Source organism: Anolis sagrei, chromosome X (assembly GCF_037176765.1).
Source record: "Anolis sagrei isolate rAnoSag1 chromosome X, rAnoSag1.mat, whole genome shotgun sequence".
In the NCBI taxonomy this organism is placed as follows: domain Eukaryota; kingdom Metazoa; phylum Chordata; class Lepidosauria; order Squamata; family Dactyloidae; genus Anolis; species Anolis sagrei.
Genome location: NC_090034.1, coordinates 73,747,714 through 73,767,514, shown reverse-complemented (window position 1 = coordinate 73,767,514; position 19,801 = coordinate 73,747,714). Strand labels below are relative to the sequence as shown.

Below are 19,801 nucleotides of genomic sequence, written 5' to 3'. Positions count from 1 at the left end.
GGCGCAACTAATTAAACCGCTGAGCTGCTGAACTTGCTGACCGAAAGGTTGGCGGTTCAAATCCAGGAAGCAGGGTGAGCTCCTGCTGTTAGGCCCAGCTTCTGCCAACCTAGCAGTTCGAAAGCATGCAAATGTGAGTAGATCTATAGGTACCGCTTCTACGGGAAGGTAACGGCAGCACTCCAAGCAGTCATGATGCTGGCCACCATGACCTTGGAGACATCTACAGACAACGCTGGTTCTTCGGCTTAGAAATGGAGATGAGCACCACTCCTCCGAGTCAGACATGACTAGACTTAATGTCAGGGGAAACTTTTACCTTTACTTAGCTTCAAAATGAAGCTTTTTGAAGCTCTTCGTGAAAGGCATGTGGGGAAATTCTGTCGCATCCCAGTTAAAAGATATTTTATTGCATATATTATTATTATTATTATTATTATTATTATTATTATTATTATTATCTTTATTTATACCCCGCAAAATCTCCCGTAGGACTCAATGCGGCTCACAAAGACCAAGGCCACCAACAATCAATGACATACAATACACAATAAACTCAAAAGCAAATAACAAACATCAAGCAAAACAATAAAACAGTAAAACAATAATACCGTGACATAATTAAAACCAAAGGCCGGGCCAAATGTAATGGACAAAAATGAAAATGCTGAACTTGACAGGTAATATGTAGAGATATATGGAGGTAGGTGCAATGTGCAGGTAATCCTGAGTCTCTAGTAAAGTGCAATTGGGCTTAATATCAGGAGTTTCCTATTCTGGAAAGGCACACTGGAACAGCCAGGTTTTCAGGTTCTTCCTAAAGACAGCCAACGTCAGGGCTTGTCTGATGTCCTTGGGGAGAGAGTTCCAGAGTTGGGGGGACCACCACAGAGAAGGCCCTGTCCCTCGTCCCCACCAAACGCGCCTGCGATGCAGGTGGGATCGAGAGCAGGGCCTCTCCGTTTAGGTCTTTGTAGGTGAGCACCTGCACCTTGAATTGGGATCGGAAAATGAATGGCAGCCAATGGAGCTCCTTGAACAGGAGGGTTGACCTCTCTCTGTAAGGAATATGTAAGTATTCATAATTTATTCAAAAATCTGAAATCAGAACATGCACACTGTTCCTGGCTACTGGTTGTTGATGTCAGCTGATGTCTTTTTATGTCGTTTTACTGTCTAGTTTATTGTTTTAATTATATTTTCTTGTTATATATTTTTAATTGTTCTTGTTCTTGTTTTTAATTGTTCCTGTAACCCTTGTTCTATGCCGCATGTAAGCCGCCTGGAGTCCCTTCGGGGAGATGGTGTCGGGATATAAGAATAAAGTTATGATGATGATGATGATGATGATGATTATTAAAAATCTGGGAAATTCAGAAATAAGAATGTTTCTGAGATTGCCTTTGAAGACTGTTCGGAAGCTCCAGTTGGTCCAATGGGTGGCAGCCAGATGGCTTACCGGAATGGGGTACAGGGAGCATACAACTGCCCTGTTACGCCAGCTTCATTGGCTACAAGTCTGCTATCGAGCACAATTCAAAGTGGTGCCTTAGCCTATAAAGCCCTAAATAGTTCCAGTCCAGCTTACCTGTCTGAATGTATCTCTCTCTATGAACCATCTAGAAGGTTAAGATTGTTTAGGGAGGCCCTGCTCTCGATCCCACCTCCTTTGCAGACGTGACGGGTAGGAATGAGACAGGGCTTTCTCAGTGGTGGCCCCTTGGCTCTGGAATTCCCTCCCTAATGAAATTAGATCAGTGCTCTCCCTCTTGGTTTGCAAGTAAAGACATTGATGTGAGATCAAGCCTTTGGGCAAGTAAGCAGAACAAGAAACGAACAGGATTATGTGCAATTGACACTTGGAAAGGCCTCGGACAACTGTTTGTGGATGATGTGATTTTAATGTTTACATTAATATGTTCTTAATTCCATGTTTTAAATGTCTAAATGTTTCCGTTTTTGTTTAATGGTTTAATCTATAGTTATATGGTACTGTCACTTTTATGCTAGGTTTTTATATGTATGTTAAAGGTAAAGGTTTCCATTGACATTAAGTCTAGTCGTATTTGATAGGCTTGGGTAACCACGGAAAAATCTGGTTCTAATAATTCCGAAATTTTCCTTTTAAAAATTTCGAAATATACAAAATTTCGTATAATTACGAATCGATTCGTTAATGGCGGACGCGATTGCGCAATATGCTAAAAAAACCTCCAAATGGGACAGGGGGAACTTCTGAAGCTTCCCTCTCCCTCTGTTGTTGACTGTTGGTGTGATAAAACAAACAACAACTATAAAACTTGCACCAGACATGCCAAAATAATTACGGAATAATTACAAAATAATTACGAAATAATTACTAAATAATTACGAAATAAATTGAAAAAAATGTTTCAAATCTAATTTACTCCTCACACTATTCCTGCATGGCTCAATATTGGATTGTAAGCTAATGTAAATACGAATTAATACCGAATTACGAAATTAACGAACGAAACCGCCCAAGCCTAGTATTTGACTATGGAGGGTGGTGCTCATTTCTATGTCTAAACCAAAGCACCAGCATTGTCTGTAGACACCTCCAAGGTCATGTGGCCAGCATGACTGCATGGAGCACCGTTGCCATCCCGCAGAAGAAGTTCCTATTGATCTACTCATATTTGCATGTTTTCAAACTGCTGTGTTGGCAAAACTGGGGCTAACAGTGGGAACTCACCCTGCTCCCTGGGTGAGGTACATATGCTAGTAATTAATTATTTTGTCGTAAATATGATGGAAACAGCTTTAAGTCATTTGTCTCCTCCTCCCGGGGGAGAAAAGTGGTATATAAATTAAATAAGTAAGTAAATAAATAATACATTCTGGATCCAAGCATTTCAGATAAGGGGCACTCAACCTGTAACATGTTTGTTCTAAATGTGATGTCTTTTATTTGTTTTAGTCAACTGCCCATTGCTCCAAAATCTTTGCTATGACTTGGTTTGTAAGTGTAATCTTGCAGTCTTTAAGTCAGGTGCATCTCCTCCTTGTTCCAGTCTGAAGAGGACCCCCTGCCTTCCATTCCACTCTTTTAATGAGCATCACTGACTCTTTAGCAGCCATTTGTGGAAAATAAACAACAACATAATGACGGTTAAGTTCTTGCATCCTTTGTTCAAGCATACCATCACCCAGGGAGAGCTGAGTGGTTCTGACCTTGTAATCATCATCCCTTTGAAGGCAGGTTTGGCACAGACCTCTTGGCCTCCACCTGACACTGTGCCAGAAATTCCAGGCTGAAGGTAGAAATGCCCAGTATAGAATTCCAGGGACAGAAAAGCCCAGGTTACATGTATGTATGTATTTATTTATTTCACGCATTTCTACCCCGCCCTTCTCAACCCCCAAGGGGGGACTCAGGGCGGCTTACAAAAGGCACAATTCGATGCCAGCACAACAATAAGATAAAAACATATATAAACAGCAATTAAAACAATTAAAAACAATCAATCAATTCCACATAATCATCAATAAAACCAATCTAATGCTCAACGTTAGCCAGCTCAGAGTCCGTAGATTCATTCCACATTGTCAAATCCTATCAATTCTGGTCGTCAATTGTCCTTTGTCCATCTGCCAGATTACCCAAAAGCCTGGTCCCATATCCATGTTTTTAATTTCCTTCTAAAAGAGAGGAGGGATGTCGATGACCTAATTTCCCCGGGGAGTGAATTCCACAGGTGAGGGGCCACCACCGAGAAGGCCCTGCTCCTCGTCCCCACCAACCTCACTTGTGATAGAGGTGGGGCCGAGAGCAGGGCCTCCCCAGAAGATCTTAAACTCCGAGGCGGGACGCAGAGCGAGATACGTTCGGACAGATACGCTGGACCGGAACCGTATAGGGTTTTGTAGGTCAAAACCAGCACTTTGAAGTGTGCTTGGAACTGGAGCGGCAGCATGTACTGCAGCACAGTAGACTAACTCAACACACTTGCAAAGAAATGCACACAGAGGTCACAGACATCAAAGAGTACACTTTTTTCCAGTGCTCTCAGAATAATCTAGGCCAGGTATGGGCAAACCCAGGCCCAGGGACCAGATGTGACCCCTTGGGCTCTTTTCTCAGGCCCTCCTCTCTCTTACCATTCTATCCTTCCTTTCTTCTCTCTTTCCTTCCTTCCTCCTCTCCCCCCCCCCCCCCCACCCTCCCTTTCATCCTTCTTTCCTTCCTTCCCTTTTGTCTTTCCTTCTATCTCTCTTTCCTCCATCTCTCCTTCCCTCTCTTCTCTTCTATCCTTCTCTTCCTCCCTCCTTCCCTTCTCTTCTTCCTTCCTCTTTTCCTCCTGGGGAGAAGCAGAGATAGAGAGGGAACATGAGAACCATGTTTCAAGATTTAAATGGATGTCCCATTGAGGAGGAGGAAGGAGGAAAACTGACTTTCTACTGCTCAAGAGACCAGGGCACGAGGGAGCAATGGTTTCAAATGCCAGGGAAAGAGAGCCAACTGAAAATATTAGGAAGAACTTCCTGAGAGTAAGAACTGTTGGAAAGTGGCCTAGGCTGCCTCGAAGTGTGGTGGAGTCTCCTTCTCTGGAGGCCTTTCCCAGAGGCTGTCTATTGGGAGTGCTGCTTGCATGGCAGGGGGTTGGACTGGATGGCCCTTGGGGGTCTCTTCCAGCTCAAGGATTATAGATCAGGAGTAGGCAATATGGGGTTTAATGGATGCACTCTTTCTCTCCCATCCACCATCTCATCCTGACCAAGGGATCCAAACATTTCCCATCTTTCCTTCACTTTCTACCACTGAAAGAGAAGAGGAAGGGGAGGAAAGGGCAGCGAGGGGACTTGGGGGGGGGGGGAACCCCTCCTGGCCCACCCACCCCGCATCGGTCCACCATGTGGCCCTCAAGTTATAAAGTTTGCCCATGCCTGATCTAGGCTGTCTTATCACTGAGAGGAAGCCAGCTCAAATTGCTTACCTCACCATACAACTGACATTTGCTCACCTGAACCTCTGGCCGGGATGGGGTCTCGGTGCCTTTGGAGCGAGCAGCCATCTCCTTGGCACTCCGGCTTGCCCCCAGCACCCGGTAGGAAGGCTCCGCTCGCCTCACCGATGGTTGCAGCTCAGCACTCCGAAGTTCATACGTGTTTTCCATTCGAGCCCCACTTGAGAAGGTCTGGCATTCCTTTGGGTTAGTTGGGTTCATCAAAACAATAGGACACCTCATATCATTCCCTTTCATTGCATCTCTGAATTGGGATTTCTCTGGAGAGATGAACCTGCTGTATAGGAGGCTGTTATCCAAGCGGGAATAAGGCTTATTATCATCCGCCGTCTTCTTGTCAGGGAGACCAGACAGGAGAGAGACCCCTTTGAGGACGTTGGATCTGATTAGGTTGTTCTGATTGGTCACGACGACATTTGGGCCCATAATGGTTTCCTGATCCCCAGGTCCTTGGTGCAACTTCCCCAGGAAAGACCCAAATTCCTCTTCGTTCCTGAATGTTCTACTTTCCCAAGGGTAATACATCCTGGCCTGATCTTCATTGTGAAATTGTTCATCCATGCTGAGATAAGGGTTCTCGATTTCCTCTATTCCTTCCTCAGGAAGGCCTGTGCCGTCGTACTTGAGCCCCTCTCTTTCTTCTGAGTTCTCTTCAGTGACAGCTAGCAACTCTCCAGGAACGGATGAGGGAGGAACTTGTGACTTGAGTGTGATGTGGTCTTCATGGATGGGAGGAAGGGAAGTGTTCCTTGCAAGAGTGGTAAGGCGGGGAGTCCTGGGCAGGTGCTTCAAAGACTTTCGGCATTCAGCAGGCCCCATGTTACGGAGAGTGTCTACAAAAAGCTCCATGTCCACATACTCCTCTGGCTCTGATTCTGCCACCCTGTTGCTGTTTCCATGATCATGACTTGGAGGTTTCTGAGAGGAGGTTGTGGTCTCAGCAAACGTTGTGCTTGGCTGTGATGGAAATACTGGTGAATCTTTTCTTGGGCCTTGTTGTTCTTCAGTTACCTCAGTCCACCTGGTGAGTTCCTTATTCTCTAGAAGGATATCCTGGCCTCCAGATAAAGTGGCCATCTCCCCCCTTGATTTATGACTGTCTAGTGCTGTCCCATTTGCCATTGTGCTCTTTTCCTTTTCAGACCTGCTCTCTGCAAACAAGCTGCCGTGTGTCCTGAAGACAGGTTTGATGTTGCGGCTGTAGTCTCTCTGAGGAGCAACTCCCTCCCCAAATGTGGTAGCATCTCCGTTTGATGTGAATGCAGGAGTTGGTGAAATTGTACACCTTTCCCTCTGGGCATCGCTCATGCCGGCATTTCTAGATTGAGTCACACTGCTTCCTGGCTGCGAACTTGCTGTAGAGTGATTAGAAGCATCAGAGAAGGCTGTAGAGACGAACTGGGGAGACTTGGACTCAGGGACACCATCCTGAGGTTGGCTGTTCTCATTAGGTGAAACACTTGAGACAACAGAACGGGAGGCAAAGGACTTCTCTTGCTGGGATTTGTCCCCACTTCCTGTCCCAGAGCTGGACATGACAATCTCTCGCCCGGCTCTGTAGACAGTGGCAGTCCCACCTTGCGGTACAATGACTTGCCTTTCCGATCTATATACAACCATGTTGCCACTCTTGGGAGAGTACCACTGGGTTTGAGATCTTGCGACAGTGCTGGAGCTAACAACACGGGGCAAGGGACTCAACACACAAGGCCCCGCAGAAGGTTGGGTGTTCGTGGCACTGGATGATCCTGTCCCTGTAGCAGTGTTGGTGCTATTTGATGCATCATCGCTTTTCCTCTGGGACTCTGCTGCCCTGGTGGCAGAGAGATTTTCCTCCTGGGATCCATTTGAGATGAGGATCTCTCTCTTCAGGTGGGTGTTAGTTGCAACACCGCTGCAGCTTTCTCCTTGGGACTGGGCTGCTGCTGTGTCATTTGTTTCTTTCTTTTTTGTCGTCATAAGGAGATTTGGTTTAGTGTCTGGGGAATATACTTGAGCAAACACAGGCCCGTGAGTTGTGCAATCTTTCTGAGGGCTGAGGGAACGAGAACGCTTCCCAGATGAAATGGGAGAAAAACTTCTCGAATCATTCGGGGAAGGAGAGCGCTTGCTATCCGTTGGAGAACATGAGAACTTGGCATCAGCACCTGTGGCTTCTGAAGCAGAAAATGGCCACTTGGAATCCACCAGAGAAGGGGCTTCAGTTGAGGAAGATGGGTACCTTCTCTCTACCAGAGAGGATGAGGACCTAGTCGTGGCCGAGGAAGACATATTGCTACCTTCCGCTGAGTTATGTGAGTGCTTGGCATTTCCTGAGGAGTATAAGCGCCTGATATCTGCCACAGAAGGCAAGGACCTGGTGTCTGGAGAAGGAGACACTGGGGAGGGAGAGTCATAGCTTTCTACCATGGAAAAGGAGTATCTGCCTTCTGTTGGAGAAGGCGGGCTCTGGACATCTCCTGAGGAGCGGCGCGAGCGAGCATCTCCAGGTTGGCAAGCGTACCTGGTGTTTGATGGAGAAAGAGCTCGCCTGACATTTGACGGGGAATGGGAGCGCCTCGTCCGGGCAGGTGAAGGAGACCGCCTAGTATCTGCTGGAGGACGAGACCGCCTCTTCTCTGCTCGGGAAAAGGAAGGTCTAGGTTCTGCCTGAGCCTGGGACTTCTTAGCTTCTTCTAGGAAAAAAGACCGCCTGCTTTCTATTGGAGGAAGGATCTGCCTGGCACTGACTGGAGAAAGAGCTCGTTTGGCTTCTGCCGGTGAACGGGACCGCTTTGAATCTGTCTGAGGATGGGTCGGAGAAAGAGGGCTCCTGTTCTCTGCTGGAGAAAAGCATCTTTTGCCCCCAGCTGGAGAAACAGATCGCTTGGCATCCACCGGTGAATGACTTGGTGAAACAGAACTCTTGGCATTTGAAGGGAAATGGGGTTGAGAAGTTTCTTTGGAGAAACGCAAGCGTCTGCTGTGCACGGTGGAAGTGGTGCGCCTGTTGTCTGCGGCAGAGGGCGAGTCAAGAGCGTCTGTCCCTACAAGCCCCTTCTCCCAGGCCTCAAGGAGCACAGACACTCGAGATGGGCTTTGGGACCGAGAACCCCCTCTCTCTGTCTTGTGGGATGTCGCTTTGCCAAGGGAAGATTTCTCTTCTTGAGGGGACAGCTCAGTAGGTGTTTTCTTCCACTTGAATGAAGTATTCTCATTGGACCTCCCTAGCCGGTGGGTGCTAACTGCGGCCTTTTCCATGTTGCACTGAATGGGAAGCAGACCTCTCTGGATGTCACACGGTCTTTCGGGGGACAACTCCCTTTTGCTGGATGCCTGAGGAATTCCACCCGATTTGCAAAATCTAGAGAAGTAGAATATGAGAGAGAAGACGAACAGTTAGGTTTGTGAGAATCAAAAGATCCCCTAAACCAGCATTTCTCAACCTGGGGGGCAAGACTCCGGGGGGGGGGGGGTCATGAGGAGATTTCAGAGGGGTCGCCAAAGACCATCAGAAAACATATATTTCTGATGGTCTTAGGAACCCCTTTGGCAGAGAAGGCTGAAGATCTCTCTGCCTGTGGTTCTCTTCCTTTTTGGAAACAGACGGTGAATCCTTCCACCAAAAGCCCTCCTCCGATGTGATTGGCTGGCCTCCCAGACAAAGGGGGGGGGGCTGTTTCTGACACTCCAAGCAGGAAGGGGAGAGCAGATATTCTCAGCGCATGGCAGCATGATGCATACGTGCAAACAAGGGAGAGCATGCGGGGCTGGAGGGAGTTCCTTCAAGCCATATGGGGTCCTGTGTGGGAAATTTAGCCCAGTTCTATCATTGATGGGGTTCAAAATGCTCTTTGATTGTAGTTGAACTATAAACCCCAGCAACTACAACTCCCAAATGTCAACGTCTATTTTCCCCAAACTCTACCAGTGTTCACATTTGGGCATATTGAGTATTAGTGCCAAGTTTGGTCCAGATCTATCATTGTTTGAGTCCACAGTACTCTCTGGATGTAGGTGAACTACAACCCCAAAACTCAAGGTCAATGCCCACCAACCCTTTCAGTATTTTCTGTTGATCATGGGAGTTCTGTGCGCCAAGTTTGGTTCAATTCCATCATTGGCAGAGTTCAGAATGCTCTTTGATTGTAGGTCAACTATAAATCCCAGCAGCCACAACTCCCAAATGACAAAATCAAGCTTCCCCCAACCCCATCAGTACTCAAATTTGGGCACATCGAGTATTTTTGCCAAATTTGGTGCAGTTAAAAACATACCTCCTGCATGTCAGATATTTACATTACAATTCTTAACAGCAGCAAAATGACAGTTATGTAGTAGCAACGAAAATAATGTTATGGTTGGGGGTCACCACAACATAAGGAACTGTGTTAAGGGGTCGCAGCTTTAGGAAGATTGAGAAACAGTGTCCTAAACTACTCCAACCAGAGAAATCGGCCATAGCAGAGCACCTGATGAACCAACCTGGACACAGCATATTATTTGAGAACACAGAAGTGCTGGACCACTCTCACAACCACCATGTCAGACTACACAGAGAAGCCATTGAAATCCACAAGCATGTGGACAATTTCAACAGAAAGGAAGAAACCATGAAAATGAACAAAATCTGGTTACCAGTATTAAAAAACTCAAAAATTACAACAGCAAAACAACAGAGGGGAAACAAACAGGCACATAAAATCACTCTCAACAAAAGATTCCCCCCAGGTACTTCCAAGCCATTGAATGCTAATCAAGGTGATCAGCTGAAACATTCACACCTAGCTCCAGCAGACAAAAGTCCTTTGTCTCACCCTGGTCATTCCACAGATATATAAACCCCTTTTTCCTAGTTCCAACAGACCTCACTACCTCTGAGGATGCTTGCCATAGATGCAGGCGAAACGTCAGGAGAAAAATTGCCTCCAGAACATGGCCATATAGCCCGGAAAAACCTACAACAACCCAGTGATTCCGGCCATGAAAGCCTTTGACAATACACTGTCCTAAACGTTTTGCACCTACATTTAAATCTCCCCATGCATCAATTCCAGCTAACTTTTGGACCATTTGGTAGCCATTTCAGTATCTCATCTACCATGGTTACTAGCTCTACTTGCTGGAGGAATCTAGGAATGTCGATCCAAAAATGTAGCCATTTGCCAAGCTCTTCCTCTCCCTTCCAAGCTTTTTAATTCTACAGTAATTAGTCAAGGGCAAACACATTTGTGTGAGCTTATGCTCAACTGAACGCAAACTTGTAGGCAACCACATTAATTTTGACACACATCACTATATATACTCATGTATACATTGAGGGTACGTTTGGGACCAAAATTATGATTTTTTTATATTGCTTTGTAATTTTGGTCCAGATCCATCATTGTTTGAGTACACAATGCTCTTTGTATGTAGGCAAACTACAACTCCAAAACTCAAGGTCAATGCCCACCAAATCCTTCTAGTATTTTCTGTTGGTCATGGGGGTTCTGTGTGCCAAGGTTGGTTCAATTCCATCATTGCTGGAGTTCAGAATGCTCTTTGATTGTAAGTGAACTATAAATCCCAGCAACTATTCTTTATTTATTTATTTATTTACTATATTTATATACCGTTCCTCTCAGCCCGCAGGTGACTCGGGGCAGTTTACAATTGGCGCCAAGACCATAACTTGGCCACGGTGGTCCACGCACTGGTTACATCCCGTTTAGATTACTGCAATGCTCTCTACGTGGGGTTGCCTCTGAAGACTGCCCGGAAGCTCCAACTAGTCCAATGAGCGGCAGCCAGATTACTAACAGGAGCGGGGTACAGGGAGCATACTACTCCTCTGTTGCGCCAGCTCCACTGGCTGCCAATTAGCTTCTGAGCACAATTCAAAGTGCTGGTGTTAAACTATAAATCCCTAAATGACTCCAGCCCAATTTACCTGTCCGAACGGATTCTCCCCTATGAACCATCAAGATTGTTAAGATTGTCTGGAGGGGCCCTGCTCTCGGTCCCACCAGCCTCGCAAGCGTGCCTGGTGGGGACAAGGGACAGGGCCTTCTCGGTGGTGGCCCCTCAGCCCTGGAACTCCCTCCCACTGGAGATTAGAACTACCCCTTCTCTCCTGACTTTTAGAAAACAGGTGAAAAGCTGGCTCTGGAAACTGGCATTTGACGAGTGAGTCAATAACTCGTATCCTATGGAGAAATGATTGGCTGCGACAACCCTGATTGTCCAATTAAATGGTTTCATTTTGCTTGCTTGGACCTTACCACAAAACCCAAAGGGAAATGGTTTTGTCCTCGCTGTGCTCAGGAGAAGAAGTAGAAGAAAAAGAGAATGTATTGTCTAAAAGAAGACATTTCATATATTCATACCCGTTGCAATATTTTAACTCTTGGATGGCGATGGATGGTGATGAACAACGATTTTATTGTGACGACTTGGCCATTGTAATTATATGATTGTATTTTTGGTATTTTAATGTGTTAGTGTATTATGGAATGTGATGTTTTTAAATGATTGTTCGTGATATTATTGTTGGAAACCGGCCCGAGTCCCTCCATGGAGGTGAGAAGACAAAAGTTCTAAATAATAAATAAATAAATAAAATACAATTTCAATACAATAAAAACAATTGGATAATAAAACCGTAACAAAATCAATAAAAACATGAACATTTAAGGTCTCCTATTAAAAACATTGTCCAATCACATCGACCAGGCCCGTAGCCAGGATTTTGATTTGGGTGGTGCTGAGTTTGATTCAAAGGGGGGAGGGGGGGGGCTGAGGATCTACCCTAGCAAACCTTTTGTATCATTATCCCAATAGCCCCATACATATGAGATATATTGAGAATGGTGATCAGATCATGATATGAATAAACATAACAGTTTAAATAATGTACCAGTAAGGCCTTCTTGCAGACTATCCTGAGAATTCTCGGGGGGGGGGGGAGGCTGAAGCCCCTCAAACCCCCCCCCCCCCGGCTACATGCCTGACATCAGCCAACCATTCCATTTTCCTATATCTATTACACTATATTTGGAAATGCCTGCTCAAAGAGCCAAGTCTTGACTCTCTTTCAAAATGTTAGAAGGGAGGGAGCCGATCTGATATCCTTAGGGAGGGCGTTCCATAGCCAAGGGGCCACCACTGAGAAGGCCCTGTCTCTCATCCCCGCCAGCCGTATGTGACGAAGGCGGGACCAAGAGCAGGGCCTCCCCAGACAATCTTAAAGTCCTGGAGGGTTCATAACTACAACTCCCAAATGACAAAATCAATCTTTCCAACCCTACAGTATTCAAATTTGGGTGTATCGGGTATTTGTGCCAAATTTGATCCAGTGAACGAAACTACTTCCTGCATATCAGATATTTACTAGGCCTGGGTAACAACGGAAAAATTTGTTTCTAAAATCGATTCGTTTTTTGGGGGTTTTTGCGTTTCGTTATTTAAAATAATTACAAAATTTTCCTTTTAAAAAGTTCGATATTTACGAAATTTTGTAAATGTGAAAAAAATTACAAAACATTAACGAATCGATTTCCGAAACAATAACGAATCGATTCGTTAATGGCGGAGGCGACCGCGAAATACGCTAAAAAACCTCCAAAAACTTCTGAAGCTTCCCTCTCCCTCTGTTGTTGACTGTTGGTGTGATATTATAATTTTTTTCCACTAATTAAACAAAAAACAACCATAAAACTTGCCCCAGACATGTGGAAATAATAACGAAACGACCTCAAAACAATAACGAAACGAATACAATAACGAAATACGAAGCATTTACAAAACTATTTAAAAATTCGTTTTTTTAAAAAATTGCTCCAGAATGGTTCGTTATCGTTTTGTAATTAAAAAAATTAACGAATTATTAACGAATTACGAATTAACGAAACGAAACCACCCAGCCCTAATATTTACATTACAATTCATAATAGTACCAACATTACAGTTATGAAGTAGCAACAAAAATAAAGTTATGGTTGTGGGTCACCACAACATGAGGTACTGTATTAAGGGGCCACGGCATTAGGAAGGTTGAGAACCACTGCTCTAAAGTATTGTAAGTAGGGGGAAATCCCAAAATTTAAGTACAGCCAACCTTCCATATTCAGTTGGGCTAGTCAAGGCACAGACACATTAACATTGCTTGGCCACACGTCGTGGTTTTCATCTATGAAATGTTGGAGAGCACAATATAGGGAAATTCTATGTCTTCCAAGTAATTCTTACAGGTACCCAATTAACAGAAGGCTGAGCCACTGAAGACATGAAGCTGAGTTCCCTTTCCTGATACCACTCTAATTGAGATTATTTGGCGTCTGACCTTTGGATGTACTTCTACCTTTTGGCCAGAATGGGGCAATCTTTTCTCAGAATGAATGCAGTTTGACACTATGACTGCTATGGCTCAATGTGATGGAATCCTGGGATTTTTGTCCAAAAACATCTGGATTGGCTATGCATTCTGGATTGTGAGATTAAATTAGCCACCACAGAAAACAGATAGCTCTCCCTATTTTGCATAGAGAAATTCCTGGAGATATATGGACTTTTTAGGAAGTTATATAACTGTGTTAAGGTGCATCTACAGTATAGAACAGTGCTTCTCAACCGGTGGGTCGGGACCCTTGGGAGGTCGCAAGGGGGGTATTAGAGGGGTCGCCAAAGACCATCAGAAAGCACAGTATTGTCTGTTGGTCATGGAGGGCACACATTCTCTGTCCAGGAACAAAGAATATAACTTTTTCAGTGTTTTGTTGCAGTGATTCTCTGTATGCTGTCGCACGCTGGGCCTGTGCATAAGACTGTAGACAGGACATAAATTCTGTGTGCCCAATGGGACGCCGGGGCTGCCTCAGATCAAAGGCCTTTGGATTTCCTTAAAACAGAGTCTTTAGATTGCTTAAAGGTTCAACAAAGTTCTTTATTGATGAAAACAAACAGGTACTTTACGGCTTTCTTAACAGTCTATTGCAGTGGTTCTCAACCTGGGGTCCCCAGATGTTTTTGGCCTTCAACTCCCAGAAATGCTAACAGCTGGTAAACTGGCTGGGATTTCTGGGAGTTGTAGGCCAAAACACCTGGGGACCCACAGGTTGAGAACCACTGGCCTATTGGCTCTCTCTCAATCTTGTTTTTATTATATTATGTAGTGATGTGTTTTAATGCTGCTAAATGTTTATACTGTTTTATATATGCTGTATATTTTGACAGGCATCGAATTTGTGCCTTTGTTTGTAAGCCGCCCTGAGTCCCCCCTCGGGGGTGAGAAGGGCGGGGTATAAGTAACTGCAATAATAAATAAATAAATCTTGTCCACAGGGAACAGGCACTATCTTCATAACTGTAACTAATGGGGAAATCCTTAACTTCTAATCTGGGCAGTCTGTCTTTGCCTCTGATGGCGTGGAGCCCCTGCACCGGGTACCAACTGCTTCTGGCTTCCGCAAGTGACCCTTACCAAGCAGAGCTTTGTAGACTTCCAGGGGGAAAAGAACTCAGGTTTCCGTGATGGCTGACTGAAGTCCTTCTGCGAAGGAGCTGTAGGGCTGTATAACTCCGGCAAACCTGTGGGGCCTTTTCTCCCCGGCCAAGCTGTGGGGCTGTATATTCCCAGCAAAGCTGTGGGCTGTATATCTCCCCGGCCAAGCCGTAGAAGACGAAGCTTTCTACAGGAGCTCTTGGTATGTCCTGCATGAAAGGCTTCTCTGTGTGGACTGAACTCAAAATGGCTCCTATTCCCTCCAAAACCCAAAAAAGGGGCGGGACCAGGAACCTAACTATAATTGACAGGTGGCTTGCCCTATGATTGCAGCCAAAAGAAGCCACCTATCTGCAGTGCCCCTGAAACTCAGGACTACAACAAACATTCAATGCAAAACAAACAAAATTGGAGCTCCTGATACAGTTGTACCTACACACTCAGCATATCCGCATCTTGAAGTTTTTTAAAAAACCACTGAAGTTTCTGGTTAAAGTCCCACAGTGGCCATTTTGGGAGCCTCTAAATCTCGCAGCAAAGCATCAAGTATAGACAACAGAGGCGGAATTCCCGGGACCAACAGTTCTGTATGTGGACCTCTTCCAAAGTCGCAGGATTTTTTGCCCTTGTTTAAACCCGTGATTTGGCTTAGGCAATCCCTTGTTGTCCGAGTAGGATTGTCTTCCAAGATGGGTCCATAGGTGACTGTGGAGCCCTATTCTTGATCTGCACGTTCTCCCGCAGTGAGGGCATTGGTTTCCAGGTGGAAGGCAGTCCCAGTCGGGGTTGGCTTGATGCGCCTTCCTCTTGACACATTTCTCTCTTTCGTTCTCCATTCGTGCCTCTTCAAATTCTACAGCACTGCTGGTCACAGCTGACCTCCAGCTGGAGCGCTCAAGGGCCAGGGCTTCCCAGTTCTCAGTGTCTATGCCAGAGTTTTTAAGGATGTTTACAAATTTGTTAGGGCACCCGATTTTTTGGAGGATGGCCCAGAGAGCGCTGCGATTCACTGTGTCGAATGCCTTTGCAAGGTCAATGAATGCCATGTACAGAGGTTGATTTTGTTCCCTGAATTTTTCTTGGAGCTGCCATGCAATGAAGATCATGTCCATCGTTCCTCTGGAGGGGCGGAAGCCATTCTAGGATTCTAGGGGGGTGTCTTCTGAGAGGGGTAGAAGGCGGTTTGCAAGGATTCTTGCGAGGATTTTCCTAGAGGAGATTAGAAGGGAGATACCTCAATAATTTCCGCAGTCTGTTTTTCCCCCTTTTTGAAGAGGGTGATGATGGTGGCATCCTTGAAATCTGCTGTTGCTTGAAACCCGTGATTTAGTGTTGTCTGGAAGCGCCTTAAGTCAAAAAGGGGCGCTATTTGCTTATAATTAAGCCAGCTGATGAGTTCATATGGACTCCGAAACCTGTCCACTTCTTTGAAAGCTTTTTATATGCCACTGATAAGCATTTGACTTTTTCTGCTAAATCAACAAAGCGAACTGCAGTTTTGTGTATCTATGTGTATTGGCAAGCTTTCAACAGCTCGCAAAACGCAGTGATTTGGTAGCTGAACTTACTTACTTTACTTAGGCGCTCCCTCACTTTCCGAGGATGACTATCTTCCAATATTCTTGTGGGTCCGTATGTGGCGTGGATCCCTATTCTTGCTCTGCATCTTCTCCCGCAGTGAGGGCATTGGTTTCCAGGTGGAAGGCGGTCGGGGTTGGCTTGACGCGCCTTCCTCTTCGCGTGCTTCTCCCTTACGCCCTCCATTCGTGCCTCCTCAAATTCTGCAGCACTGCTGGTCACAGCTGACCTCCAGCTGGAGTGCTCAAGGGCCAGGGCTTCCCAGTTCTCAGTGTCTATGCCAGAGTTTTTAAGGTTGGCTTTGAGCCCATCTTTAAATCTCTTTTCCTGTCCACCAACATTCCATTTTCCATTCTTGAGTTCGGAGTAGAGCAACTGCTTTGGGAGACGGTGGTCGGGCATTTGGACAGCGTGGCCGGTCCAGCGGAGTTGGTGGCGGAGGACCATCGCTTCAATGCTGGTGGTCTTTGCTTCTTCCAGCACGCTGACGTTTGTCCGCTTGTCTTCCCAAGAGATTTGCAGGATTTTCCGGAGGCATCGCTGATGGAATCGTTCCAGGAGTTGCATGTGACGTCTGTAGACCGTCCACGTCTCACAGGCATATAGCAGAGTTGGGAAGACAATAGTTCTATAAACAAGCACCTTGGTATCCCTACAGATGTCCCGGTCCTCAAACACTCTCTGCTTCATTCAGAAAAATGCTGCGCTCGCAGAGCTCAGGCAGTGTTGTATTTCGGTGATGATGTTGACTTTGGTGGAGAGGTGGCTGCCAAGGTAGCGGAAATGATCAACATTTTCTAATGTTACACCATTAAGCTGTATCGCTGGCATTGGAGAGGGGTTGGCTGGTGTCTGCTGGAACAGCACCTTGGTTTTTTCAATGTTCAATGACAGGCCGAGCTTCTCGTATGCTTCTGCAAAGGTGTTTAGAGTGGCTTGTAGATCTTCTTCTGAATGCGTCGTCTTCCAAAGGTAGCTGAACTAGGGCTCTGAAGACTAGGGTTCGAATGCCATACGTCAGAAAAGGCTTGAAGCCACACAAAAACAACAAGGTTTTAGAAAACAAGTAACATCTCTCATAGAGCACACAACATTTTCAAGCTATGTCCTGATTCTGAAGCAGAGATTTATAGGATTCTAGTTATTGGCACCACAATAAGCCACTCAGGGATGGTTTAAATATTATGACACCTGGGTGGAGGCTGTCAAAAGGTACAAAAGACGACAGAACACAATAATAACTAAGGTTTTCTACCTGCCATGAAGAGTTGCTTTTTTAATGCCATTTATATTGCCTCCCACTCACCACTGCGTTCTCTAAGGTGGTTTTCTCCAGTCTGGTGCCACACAGGCACGCTTGGATTACAATAGATTCCTAGTAATCTCAGCCCACCTGTGAGTTGTATTGCAAGACACCTGAGAGACACCAGGTTGCCGTCTTGCCTTGTTATTGCTTATGCAGCACAGCAGTTGAGTATTCCCTTCTTACATGACATGACTGATGTGGTTGCTGCTTCCAAGAAGTCATGGCATGTGTTACCCTGTTCTCTATCAATGGCATTAATGTCCAGGAAATCATTATTATTTTTGCAATATATTTAGACAAGGGGGACTTCAGCAAAATGTTTGTTTGGAGTATCCTCTTTAGTGTTGCCATAACCCTTGATTTTGTCATTTGTGAGTTGTGGTTGCTGGGTTTATAGTTCACCTACAATCAAAGAGCATTCTGAACTCCACCAACAATAGAATTGAACCAGACCTGGCACACAGAAACCCTTTTGCCTAGTTCCAACAGACCTCACTACCTCTGAGGATGTTTGCCATAGATGCAGGCGAAACGTCAGGAGAAATGCCTCTAGAACATGGCCATATAGCCCGAAAAAACCTACAACAACCCAGTGATTCCGGCCATGAAAGCCTTCGACAATATAATTTTGCTACTTTTATGAATCATAATGTAAATATCTGATATATGGTACAAATACCTGATACGCCCAAATTTGAATACTGGTGGGGTTGGGGGTAGGGACTGATTTTGTCATTTGGGAGTTGTAGTTACTGGGATTTAGAGTTCACCTACAATCAAAGAGCATTCTGAACTCTACCAACAATAGAATTGAACCAGACCTGGCACACAGAATTCCCATAACCATCAGAAAATACTGGAAGGGTTTGGTGGGCACTGACCTTAAGTTTTGGAATTGTAGTTCACCTACATCCAGAGAGCACTGTGGAATCAAACAATGATGGATATGCACCAAACTTGGCATGAATACTCAATATGCCCAAATGTGAACACTGGTAGAGTTTGGGGAAAATAGACCTTGAAATTTGGGGGTTGTGGTTGCTGGGATTTATAGTTCACCTACTATCAAAGAGCATTCTGAACCTCACCAACAATAGAATTGGGCCAAACTTCCCACACAGAACCCTCATGACCAACAGAAAATACTGGAAGAGTTTGGTGGGCACTGACCTTAGGTTTTGGAATTGTAGTTCACCTACATCCAGAGTACTGTGGAATCAAACAATGATGGATCTGGACCAAACTTGGCATGAATACTCAATATGCCCAAATATAAACACTGGTAGAGTTTGGGAAAAATAGACCTTGAAAATAGACTTCACTCCTCAGGATTACTTTCAGCCATCAAAGTGGTGTCATCTGCATATCTATGTTTGTTAATGTTTCTTCCAGCTAGTTTAACTCCAGCCTTGGATTTATCAAGTTCCGCACATCACATGATGTGTTCTGCATACAAGTTGAATAGATAGGGTGAGAGTATACAACCATGCCACATGCATTTCCCATCTTGAACCAGTCTGTTGTTCCATGGTCAGTTCTGACTGTTGCTACTTGGTCCTTATACAGATTCCTCAGGAGAGAGACAAGGTGGCTTGGGATGCCCATCCCACTAAGAACTTGCCACAATGTATTATGATCCACACAGTCAAAGGCTTTAGAATAGTCAATAAAACAGAAATAGATGTTTTTCTGAAACTCTCTGCCTTTCTCCATTATCCAGCATCCGGATATTGGCAATTTGGTCTCTCGTTCCTCTGCCTTTTCTAAACCCAGCTTGTACATCTGGCAATTCTCGCTCCATGTATTGCTGGAGTCTTCCTTGCAGGATCTTGAGCATTACCTTACTGGCATGAGAAATAAGGGCCACTGTACAGAAGTTTGAGCAGTCTTTCGCATTTCCCTTTTTTGGTATGGGGATATAAGTTGATTTTTTCCCAGTCTGATGGCCATTCTTGTGTTTTCCATATTTGCTGGCAAATGGCATGCATAACCTTGACAGCATCATCTTTCAAGATTTTAAACAATTCAGCTGGGATCCCGTTGTCTCCTGCTGCCTTGTTATTAGCAATGCTTCTTAAGGCCCATTCAACCACACTCCTCAGGATGTCTGTTTCTAATTCACCCAGAGGCTTTCCACCACAAATGACCTTTAGATGGCTTGTGAAGTATAACAAAGTCTTTTATTAATGAACAATCAAACAGAAACTTCTCTTGTCTTCAGAAAGTTAAACAAATGATTCCAGGCTTTTATGCAACCGGTAGCTTCCTAAACTTGCCCACGAAGGACAGGCAACGTCTTCAATAACTTCTTCTTTACTTTAAAGGAAAATCCCCTTTTTAACTTCTCCCAGGCTGACTGTAATCTAACCCTTACTGATGTGGGCTCCGCTACCGGGTCGAACTGCGTCTCGAAGCACCGAGTGGACCTACCAGTAAAAGTTTAGATATTCTCCAGCTGGAGTTCTTTGG

The 19,801-nt window shown here is 45.1% G+C and overlaps 1 protein-coding gene across 1 annotated transcript in view; it reads right to left on the bottom strand.

Annotated features, from left to right (window-relative positions):
* Positions 1–19,801, bottom strand: part of CRYBG2 (crystallin beta-gamma domain containing 2) — a 114,304-nt gene that overhangs the window by 54,871 nt on the left and 39,632 nt on the right. The window contains exon 2 of the mRNA XM_060784479.2: positions 4,986–8,331. Coding sequence (XP_060640462.2) covers positions 4,986–8,228 — 3,243 coding nt within the window. The 5' untranslated portion in view covers positions 8,229–8,331. The remainder of the gene's footprint in view (positions 1–4,985; positions 8,332–19,801) is intronic.